Raw genomic sequence first — 12,205 nt, forward strand, 5'->3', positions numbered from 1 at the left:
GTCAAATTGAATATATTCATAACTGAGAATTTCCTTTCTAAAAATCTATCTCCATAAAATCCTTTATACTCTAGCTCAAAAAGGTACCTTCTTCAAAAAAAGCTTGCCTTGCTGATTAGACCATTCAATTTCATGCACTCATTTGCTCACTGTCCTTTCATTGCTTATTTTCTAAACTTACAGGCCATTAATTTATACTGATTGATAGTTTTGTTTTTGTGTTCTGATGGAAGCTTCATGAGAGCTTAGTTTTATTTATAATTACCATTCCTTCAAAAATAATAAATAAACCAACAAAGCAACCAGCACTTACTACAGTGATCTAGAGGGACTCAGTGTTTGTTTTTTAGCTGTCAATTCTTTCAGGAAGGATTCTCAAATTCAGTCTGATTCTACCTTATCCCTACTGATTACTGGTTATTTTTTCCCCTTCTTGGTAAATCCTTACCACTGTATTCATATGTACATGTTAAGATTCAAAATATTTAAAGAAAAATGCTTTTCTATAAAATGGAATTAATTATTTTTATTTTGGTATCATTAATCTACAATTACATGAAGAACACTGTTTACCAGGCTCCCCCCTCACCAAGGCCCCCCAGCACACACCCTACTACAGTCACTGTCCATCAGTGTAGCAAGACGCTGTATAATCACCACCTGTCTTCTCTGTGTTGCACAGCCCTCCCCATGCCCCCCCTCACTCTATACATGCTAATCGTAATGCCCCCTTTCTTTTTTCCCATCCTTATCCCTCCCTTCCCACCCATCCTCCCCAGTCCCTTTCCCTTTGGTAATTGTTAGTCCATTCTTGGGTTCTGTGATTCTGCTGCTGTTATGTTCCTTCAGTTTTTCTTTGTTCTTATATTCCACATATGAGGCAAGGTTGTGGAGAAAGGGGAACCCTCCTGCACTGCTGGTGGGAATGTAAATTAGTTCAACCATTGTGGAAAGAAGTATGGAGGTTCCTGAAAAAGTTCAAAATAGACTTACCATTTGACCCAGGAATTCCACTTCTAGGAATTTATCCTAAGAATGCAGCAGCCCAGTTTGAAAAAGACAGATGCACCCCTATGTTTATTGCAGCACTATTTAGCTAAGAAATGGAAGCAACCTAAGTGTCCATCAGTAGATGAATGGATAAAGAAGATGTGGTACATATACACAATGGAATATTATTCAGCCATAAGAAGAAAACAAATCCTACCATTTGCAACAACATGGATGGAGCTAGAGGGTATTATGCTCAGTGCAATAAGCCAGGTGGAGAAAGACAAGTATCAAATGATTTCACTCATATGTGGAGTATAAGAACAAAGAAGAACTGAAGGAACAAAACAGCAGCAGAATCACAGAACCCAAGAATGGACTAACAGTTACCAAAGGGTTGACTGGGGAGGATGGGTGGGAAGGGAGGGATAAGGGCAGGAAAAAAGAAAGGGGGCCTTACAATTAGCATGTATAATGTGGGGGGGTGGGCATGCAGAGGGCTGTACAACACAGAGAAGACAAGTAGTGATTCTACAGCATCTTACTATGCAGATGGACAGTGACTGTAATGGGGTTTGTGGGGGGGACTTGGTGAAGGGGGGAGCCTAGTAAACATAGTGTTCTTCATGTAATTGTAGATTAATGATAACAAAATAAAAAATTAATTAATTAATTAATTTTAAAAAAAAGAAAAAAGATAATTCAGAACTTCTGGTACAGGTTAAATTTTTATAGTAGTAAAAATTATGCAAAAATATTTCAAGTGTGTAATATACTGTTTAGTCAGAGAATAAAATCTCTCCAGATGTTTTTAACATTAGGAAGTTTAAAGGCAAAATGGTAAAGAAAAGCAGTTAAGGAAACTAACCCCAAAGTTGGTGCCTGCAAGGGATGCGTTCTCTATGTTGTTGTCATTAGCGAGATCACACACACCGAAATTGTTGACTGATAGCCTGAATCCATTGGATATTTCTGGGTCTCTCTCCAGATTGATGCCACTACCAAAAACAAAGCTTGCCAGCGCATGATAATGTGCCAGTAGGACCACAGCGTGTACCAGTTCTGGCAGAGACCAGTTATTTTCTCCAGTTTTGACAAGTTTCTGAAATGAGAAAGTAAAAGTGAAAATGAAAATCACAGAATACTACAAAGTAATTTTAGAAAGCATGGAAAATCTACCAAATTTCTTTTGTAATACAATTTTATAGCAATAAACTTAAAATCCCCTTTTAAAAATGTCTCATATTAAAGATACGTGCTTTGGTCAAACAATGTTACATGAAAACTATCAAACCTAACAGTAGAATTATATTGTGGCTTCTTCTAAATTCCTTATATATTCAATGGAACTTCTGCCTTCAAAGCACTTTGATGTATTATTTTAATAAGACAAATGTTTAATAAGACAAAAAGAGAATCAGCGAACACTGGAGTTAGAAGGGATTAGCAAAACATCTACCAAAACCATTCATTTTAAGGTTTTAAGCAGAGACTCTACCTTAAAAATCACATAAGAATCAAATTCAGTAAGTCAACTTTTAGTTATCTTTTAGGCATCTACTCTGATGGAGAAAGAGCCTATAGCAGATGCCAGAAACTGTAGAATACTACCTAACATTTCAATAAGAATTTTAAAGTTTCAAAGCACTTTTTCATATGCTATCTTACTATCTTACTTGATCTTCCACCTGAATGACGGACTCACAAGAGACGCCATTCAAAACAGTGACACCTCTGTACCCAATTTCTCCCAGAGCCTGTTCCATCTGTGGATCCCTTGGGGTTTCTTTCCCATCAGTGTGTCCTCTCTCTGTGCATGTGTGCTGCTGCTCCCGCAAGCCTACCCTTGTCTCACTCACTTCACAGCTAAAGCCCCAAACCAAAACCTGCTTTTGCTTTACTGTCATTATTTAACTACCATGCTTGCACGCTTGCACACATGTAATTTAACATATTACCGAAAGTGCAGGGAAAAGAAAAGGACATTTCAACCACCCTAGTATCTTTTAAACATCACCTTTTATTTTTATAAGAATAATTATATAATCAGAGTATGCATCTACTTTTATCTGCTTTTCAAACTTGACATTTTGACATGTTCATTTTTCTTGAGGCTACAATGTTTTATATTAATTTTAAGCATGGGATATATTCTACACTAATGCATGTACACAACTACTGCACCTATTCCTTACTGTTAGATATGTCAACTGCTCCTACATTTTTGCTTATTTGCTATTATTAGTATCTTCATGCTAATGAAGTTAAGGAAACTTTGCTCATATTCTAGAAATAATTCCTAATAGGACTTTTAGGGCAAAGAATATTAATATTTTTATGATTTTTGATAGTATTGCCAAAGAGATTTCCCAAGGGACTGGTAGAATTTATAATGCCTTTACCAGTCTTTGCAGGGTTATTATTAAACTTGAAAGGACAGCGAATACTTTTTAAATTCATTATAATCTAGAATCTTTTTTTAAACAAATCCTGAAGCTCTTTCAGTAAGGTCACATATGACCTCCAAAAGACCAAATCTATTCCTTTCTAGTCCTTATCTTTTATCATCTCTGCAGGATTTACATTTTCTTTACTTCCTCCCTTCCTGAAATTAATCTCCTGCAACCTCAGAAATTCCATGAGTTCTTTGCATCCTTTCAACCCTGAGATGCACCTCCCTCCTCACAGGCCCCCCTTTCCCACAGCCCCTCCAAAATGCTGGCTTGCTCTTTTCTACTCATGATTTTCCTGGTACAGTAAATCCTGGAAGGATCATTCATTCTTACAACTTGACCTTTGCTAATCTGTAAATATATACCTGATCTTATTTTGAATCTATCCCTTACCTTGAACTATGGACCTGTATTTCCTTCTGTAACCGGACATCACTGTATCGATGTCATAGACTGTTGGCAGGCCTGTGTATGCCATCCTGCTCACAGCAGTGCCTTCTGCTCAGTCAGGAAGACACGTTAGAGTTACTCTCCTGTCCTACTCCCTTTCTCTATCCTACCAGTCACCGAGTCCTGATTGTTCTTGAGAATAGTTAACGTACAGCCTTACCTCTCCTCTTTATCTCTCCATGGCTTAAAAAAAATCATTTTGCAGGTTGATTACTGCAACTGTTTATGTCTGGCGTTTCTACTTCTACACTAGACCATTTGTAATTTACCTTCTGCATTCGCTGAAAATGCTTATACTACAATTCAGCTCAGAAACCTTTAATGGATCTTGATTCTTTATCATTGTGACCTCCAAGCTCTTTTGATTATATATACTTCTGACAGTAACAATTGGGAGGCCTAACTCCTGATAGCATGTACATTTATTTATAAGTTAATATGTACTTACAAAATACATTTTATATAGATTAGTTATATACATGTACTGTAGTACTAATATTGTAAAATGCAGAAACCTAAAAGGTTAAGAATACACACACACACACACACACACACTCTGGCATTTTGAAGGACTGTCTTATGTATCCCGGAGGTACTATTACTCTGGAGACTATAGTTTCCTGAGGATAAAACACAAATTCTTGAACACAGTATTCACTGGGTCAGACACAATATGATCCCAATTTTTCCCACCTCCCATCCTCCACCTTACATAACCATTCCTAACCTGAAGCTGTTAGCTACTTTTCCAAGACACCATAATATTTCATACATTATTGTCTGGCCGAAATACCCTTCTGTACTTAAAAATTCCCACTTAGTTCTCAAGACCTACCTCAAATGTCACTTCTTTCATAAAATGTCCTGATCCCATTCTCTTTATGCCTTCATAAACTACTGTGCTGCGGCCATTATCTCTGCCTCTCCTCCCCTAGCCTCCAAGCATGTCCAATGGCAGGGTCTATCTTTTTAGACCCACCAAAGTATCTGGCACAGACTAATTATATTAATTAAAATTAATTCCTTTATCTAACTGACATATCATCAAACTAGAATATAAATCTCAGCACAGCATTGTGTCTCACATTCCCAGGTAGCTACACAAAGTCTGAGAGCATACAGACTGAAAGCAGTTGAGTCTGGTTTAGGCTGGGCACCTCTGGGTGCACTCTGTCTCATGGCCGCGCACATGCCAATCAGCCACCAGGATCGCTCTTTCTGGAGGGGGAGTGAATCCACTTAGCAAGCTGGCCCAGCTCGTCGAGGTGGCCTCTGCCACAGCTTTCAGCCTTTTAACACTTCCTACACAGACACAGGATCATGGGGGATCTATAGGGTCTGTGAACCAGCCACCTTTGCGCACATCCTACATGTTGTTCAAAAAGAATGGATGTGACTTTGTACAAGTGTCGCCGAAAGTGAAGCTACGGAAGCCAGAAATCTTTCGAAAACAGACATGTCGTGACGGCCCCACTGCGGTTTGTGAGCATGTCAGCGGGTGGAGAGTTTCCATCCTGAGCTTAAAGCGGCAACTGTAAATGCTGGCCAGTACGAGATGTGTGTGTCGAATATATTTATGATTAAGACTCCAGCTATTGCTGCTGTTGGTACCATTGAGTGACTACCAGACTTTTAACCAGATTCGCAGTGACATGCTGTCTTCATGATTAAAATGCTCCTCATCAAAATATTTTGAATATATGTGTTTTATAAAACAGAGACCTTCAAGTTTTATACTGTCAATCCCTAAAGAGAAAAATTAAAATGAACATACATGCTTGGGAGAAAAAAAAGTTAAGTTTGGTTTAACTGAGCAAAAAATAAACATATAGTCTAAGAAGATTTTTTAAAAACAGGCATTTCTATGCATTAGAAGCAGGGATTTTTTAATACTTAAGGCTTCCATTGATGGTAAATGACATGACAGTTCTCACTGATTGAGTAGTTACCAAGTACACACACAGTGCTAAGGGTATTTGTAATAGCCTCACTCTGCAGGCTTTTGATGGACATTCCTTTTGATGTGCAAGTGCTCCAGTCAATCACAGCTTTATTTCTCTTTTAAGTTCCAGCTTCTAGAGGCCTTTAAGCATTCACACACCACTTAGAACTAGAAAAGAGTGTAGAACTCCTTTAATCTAGGTCCCTCGTTTTACAGAAGGGGAAATTACTGAGGTCCTCAGAAGTTAACTTACTAAAGGTCGTAAACTTGTGAGTAAGAGCGGAGGACTAGAACTCAGGTCTCTGATTGCGCCAGGGCTTCCTTTGTTGTACCCACTGCTTGAAAATAGAACCAACTTTTCTCATAGCCACTCACCGAAGCACTTGTATAGTTAACTACTGATTACTTAAAGTATTCATTTGTATATTCATTAAATCCACTGACTCTCTAAATTTTTCTCTTCTACACATATTAATGTTATTTTTTATTTTCCGAGTTCCTATAATTATTTAAAGATTAAGCAAAATTAATTCTTAAGCAAAAAACAAAACAAAACCATGTAACTCTTAGAATCATTAGTATACTTCTTTTTTATTTCAAAGAAACACTCAGTACCTGAATGTGCTCTTCTGTGATCAGCCAGGGTCGGTGTGCTAGCAGCTTATTTATTTCATTAAGATTTTTCAGCCTTTGTGGTACATATTCCAAACCATTCAACCACTCAGCAATACCTCCTGTCTTTAAAAATTCATCCACATGCTTGCTTATTAAATAAGAACACTGGTGCCTAGCTGCAGCCTAAAACACAAAAGGAAGAGTTAGTTGATTAAACGATCATTAGAAAAGAGTCCTACTCTTTTTCTAAACAAATAATTTAGATGGAGTTTAATAATTTTTATGGCCAATAATTTTCTTACAGATCCCTCCTCCTTCTAGAACTTTCATCACAGTGCTGCCATAGATTTTTGAGTCAATACATGGATACTTATATAAGCAAAATAATTGTTACACAAAGACAGTCACTTCCTCATCTAGAATTTGGGTCAACCTAGACATGAGAAAATACATGTCCATTCCATTATGGTAAATGATACCAACTGTATTCTATTTAAACCATAATAAAATGTTATTAATTTGTATCTTACCAATTCAGAATGCATGCTAACTTGGATACCTCTTATCCCCTTTAAGATAACTGATTTCACATCTTATCCATGCACAGCACCCTACTGAGGTAGAATTGAAGCTCCTGACATCTTCCTTCCTATGCATTCAAAATCAGCTTTGATACTGACAATTTGGTAAATCCATGCAAAGCAGACTTTTCACTGCTCCTTTACTCAGAGCTGATCCTTAGTAAAATAGCACTATTTTGTTCTTTCTATTTTCTGTATTTTGTTTATCTCTTGGTTTGTAAGCATTCTAAGTCTACCAGAACTTTAAGCTGAAATTAGTCAAGCTCACCATTCAGTAAAACACAGGATGCTGCCCTTTTGTCATTCAAAGTGCAAGTGACACAGCACAGACAAGATGATCAAATCAAACTTGTAAAAACCAATCTGCCAGCTCACGGCCCCCTCTGCTGGCTCTGCCAGCCCAGCTGCTCTAGTCTCTCCAAACAGGCAGACCTGCATCCTGCTGTTCTCCTTCCTCTTTCTCTGTCATAGTCCACCTGTAACCCTGTTTCAGCCTACCTTTCTCATCCTTGCTGCCTATGGTCCCAATTTATAAGTCTCTCCCCGCAAAAGTATTAACTAGTTAACTAGTTTGTACCAAGTACTATACTGAGAAATATTGTAACTCATTTCAGAGCTTTCCTCTTATCCAGCATCTCTATGGGTGCTGACTGGTATTTCCCTTTTAGTTGGCCAAATCAGTAATATTCTTCCTGTATAAAATGACTAAACAAAATGTTACAACCTGTTTTGTATTAATAATAATAACAACAAGATATCAAGAACAAAAACAAAACTTGTGCGATATTAGCGATATTGCTTTGGATCGATCGTACAAACATCTTTAATCATAAGAGATTAAACTGATAATTAAATGAGAAATGTTAAGTAATTAAGTGGTATAAAGCATTCAAAATGTATCCAAAAGGCCACAGGCTTCTTCAATTCTTATCCCTATAAAGTGCTGCTAGCTTTGTGCACATACCCGTAACATTAGGTGGGAGGAGCGAGGACGATGTCAGGTGGGGGCAGGGCACAGGCCAAGCGCACGTTTATTGCGATGTAGGGCCTGTGCGGCAGGGGAAGGGGGCCGTCCATGCGCAGCATGTAGAACTGGCTCCGCAGGAAGGACTCCAGGTACTGGGCGTGCAGAGCCATGACCTGCGTGACGTTGTCCAGGCGGCCGGACGTCGAGTACTCCTCCACCAGGAAGTTGGTGCGATCATCCGCTGTGTCTGCTTGGATGACCTGGACACCAAGACACACGAAACGGTATTTAAAAGTAAACCGATCTGTAGTTTACATAAATCATGCCACTACAGAAGCAAATGATTGTTCTTTTGATATTAACAGCCACAGAAATTATGCAGTTGTTCATACCAGAAACAAAAAGGAAAGCACTACTCATTTTTGGCTCTGGGACCACAATTTATTGAACAACAAATGTCAAATTAACGAACATTATACACACACAGCTATGAAACCAAAGAGAAGCAGCTCCCATTGCTTTGCCTGGCGCACACGGCAAAGCTTTCGGGGCCCACTTGCTTGGCTGTTGACATACCGGTCTGCGGTGAGGCTGAAGAAGTGGCATTTGATTACATATACTTACAATTTTATCTCAGCAACCTATGAAGATACTTAATCACACTATCTTAATATAAATACTTTCAGTTTGATCCTTTGCTTGTTTTTGCTATTCAACATAAAAAAGGGCTTCTGAACTTTTTATAGGGACAAAGGAAAATATTTATAGGAAAATTTATAGGAAATGTGTTAATTGAAAAATTAAGTACACTTAAGTACTGGCATTCCTATTTTGAGCCTATCATATTAATCATTAAAAAACAAGACAATTTATTAAAATGGACATCCTCCATTCTAGGAAATCAAAAGAGCTTTCTCAAAAACAGGTTATTTATATGCAGCTTGACACATAATGACAGATTGGGCATCACACCAATAATTGGCTCTGAAGTTGTTAAAAGGTTATTAGCACCTTGTAGAAGGATCCAGCTCTGTGGGAATTATGTGGGCATATTCTAGGACTGGTTCATTATTATGGATATTTTAGAGCTAGAGTTCTAGACTTAAGCAGAACGTACTCCTTATTTTAGGTAAGAAAACAGATTCAAGTTTAAATTCAAGGTAACAGCAGAGCCTGGTCTAGAATCCAGGTTTCCTAAAATCTAGACCAATGGTCTTTCCAGAGATCTACACTGCCATTAAGAAAGCACTCTTCAGGGCTGGCTTTACAGTCTCTTTTGAAAAATATGTACAAATTATGTAAAGGCACTACTGACTGAGGAAAATCTAACCCCAAAAGAAGTGTAAACTGTGAGAAAATGTTAATTGCAATAGTGTAAAAATGAGGCAATTTCACTTCAGCTAATTATAAAGTCAAATGTACTTGCATTTGTTCATTTTCCCCATTTCGTCAACTACAAGGACCAAGATAATAGTTAAAAACATATTAAACAGGATCCAGATAAACCACATACGATGAGGCATAAAATATTTGTTGTTTTTGCTGTCTTCCCCAGCAGACATTTCTTCTGTTTAACTGATACCTAAATATATTAATAGATTCATATGATTTGACAGATCCTGAAAAATCAGTGGCTTCTGCAAACCGTATTACCTTCCAACACATACTGTGAAAATTGCTGTGTTTCAGGAAGTCTTCATGTATATGTGGCAATCAGTCCACTAAGAGCAGCCCGTATGCCCTAAGAGGGAAGCAGGCAGAAGCACAACAGTCTCTCTAATGCATAGTCACTGAGTTCCCAAAACATTTCTGTTAAACTTTCCTTTAACATTTTCATTTAAATGTTACTAAAAGTTGAAATGAAGTTGAAGGAATTGCTGACTCTGGCAATGTCCTGGCATGTATTATTTAAATTCTACTCATCCCTTCTTTTAAAATAATGGCTGGAATATAACAGGTGTCCCATAAATATTTATTTATTTCAGAACAATATAGGAATGATTCTGGTGCTTTAAGATAAGTAATGTTTTTGCAGTCAACAGCGAATAAGTTTACAAAACTGTACTTAACCTGAGTTAGTAACTCCTTGAAACAGAGAAAAACTCAATTAGTGATTCTTAAATTTTTCTTAGTCCAAGTATATCTGAGAGACATCCAGGAATGTAAAAGGTCCTGTACATTGTTAAGGATTATCATCTCCTTGCGTCATTTCACAACCTCTCTTTTCTGCATTCACAGTCTTGACTCCCACCCTCACCAAAGGTGCAGACTGCATTGGGCCTTCTGTGACATGCTGTCCAGAGACTTAGAGCCACATGAAAGGAGTAACTATTAGGGACATAATATCATATTTTATTAGGTCTAGTTGGGAAACTTACTTTTTCATTTCAAAATATCTTAACATTTCTGTAACCCTTAACCACCATGAAACCACAGCCATTTTAAAACCTAAAACCTTCAGGTTAATACTAAATTTTATTAGTTAGCAGCTTTGTTCAGAAAAGTTATGTTTGAAATGAAATATGGTAAAATTTTTATTTTCCTAGACTAGCAGTACTATCTAACTCTAAAATAAGAAGGTAGATTATTATATACACAAACTTTTAAGTGAAGTTGAAAATAAAATATTTCCGGTTTTCTGACATATAAATAAGAAACAAAAGCAACCACAAGTTTACTTCTGTATTAGAAATGGAGCTATTCAGATACAATTAAGGCTTTTTGTATACATATACATAACACTTAGTATATTTTAAGACAGATAAACTTACTTCCTTCTCTGGAATAAAGGCACTTGGTCTTTCTTGTCAAGGGCTGAGATACTCTGATTCTTTTATCCTGTTTTTAAAAGAAGTTTTATGCATTAATGATGACTATCTAAGAAGAGTTAAATTGGCGCAAATTTACTGCCAGGGAACTAAAACAGAATAAATAGAATTATATAAAATTAGAAAAAGTGTTAGGTCTCAGACCAAAGAAAATCCGCAGGGCCGTTGTGTGAATAAGGTTAACAGGGTGAGCCCCTAACATGCGTGCACAGTAGACTCCTCAAATGTCATTTCCTTCACATATTCTATAGCACCACAGATTTTTTAGTCCATATTTGCCATGATTGAAAACCATTAAATTCCATTATAAAGTCATATCTAACATATGCCAGTTACTCTTAGACCTCAATTTGAAAGCTAAGGAAAGGTTAAATTCAAAGATTACATGTAACTCCCCAAGCAATGGCCTGATCTGTGTTTTTTTCTTCCCCCTGAATAAAATAGGAGTAAGTATATCTAGCGTAAAGGTTTGAAGTTTTAAGTAAGAAAAATGTAAAACTTGGAGAAGTAGAGGTTAATTTAAGAAATGGGAACCCTAACAATGCTTACTGTTAAATTTACTATCCATTAAGTATTCACAACTTAGGGATTACCAGTGGTGTATCTGAGTGTTAGTTCTTTTAAGTTTTTAAATTTTTTGTTAAATTTCTTTAATTGAAAAATACTTTGGTGTCTCCATTTTAAGTGTGATTATCTCTAAGCCACAAAAATTCCAATCAGAAGTAACTTCCTTCTCCATAGGCATGTTGAGGAGCAGGAATAGCCAGGGGGAGGCTCCCACGTTTTGAAGTCCTTCCCACTAGGAGAAGAGAGAGGAGAAATGACTACTTAATTTTCTATAATAAAAGCAATATTCTAAATTCTAAAAATGAAGCCCTCTAAAACCATAACATAAAACATCAATGCATACACAAAAATTAATTCAAAATAGACTAAAGACTTGAATGTTAGACCAGAAACCATAAAACTCCTAGAAGAAAACATAGACGGTAAGCAATTTGACCTCACCCTTGGTGAAATTTTTTTGGATCGAAGTCCAAAGGAAATGGGCAACAAAAGCAAATATAAACAAACAGGTTTACATCAAACTGAAAAGCTTTTGCATGGCAAAGGAAAATGCAAAACAAAATAAAAAGGCAGCTTACTGAGTGGGAGAAAGTATTTGTAAATCACATATCTGATAAGGGTTTGAAAGAACTCATATACAGCTCAACTAAGTGAGGAAAAAACCTGATTAAAAATGGGCAGAGGATCTGAACAGATATTTTTTCAAAGAAGACATACAAATGACCAACAGGCACATGAGAAGATGCCCAACATTACTAATTAGGGAAATGCAAATCAAACCCACAATGAGGTATTCTCTCACACGTCAGAAT

General features: G+C 37.0%; 1 protein-coding gene across 3 annotated transcripts in view; it reads right to left on the reverse strand.

The window, feature by feature from the left end:
* Positions 1-12,205, reverse strand: part of LOC118933319 (sestrin-3-like) — a 63,850-nt gene that overhangs the window by 13,745 nt on the left and 37,900 nt on the right. For all 3 annotated transcript variants that reach the window (XR_008992268.1, XR_008992267.1, XM_057487514.1), the window contains exons 2-4: positions 8,172-8,258; positions 6,451-6,633; positions 1,859-2,092 (exon numbers count right to left, since the gene is read on the reverse strand). Coding sequence is in view for 1 of the 3 variants with exons in the window: in XM_057487514.1 (XP_057343497.1) it covers positions 1,859-2,092; positions 6,451-6,633; positions 8,172-8,258 (504 nt within the window). In the remaining 2 variants the exon portion in view is untranslated. The remainder of the gene's footprint in view (positions 1-1,858; positions 2,093-6,450; positions 6,634-8,171; positions 8,259-12,205) is intronic.

Source organism: Manis pentadactyla, chromosome 10 (genome assembly GCF_030020395.1).
Source record: "Manis pentadactyla isolate mManPen7 chromosome 10, mManPen7.hap1, whole genome shotgun sequence".
In the NCBI taxonomy this organism is placed as follows: Eukaryota; Metazoa; Chordata; class Mammalia; order Pholidota; family Manidae; genus Manis; species Manis pentadactyla.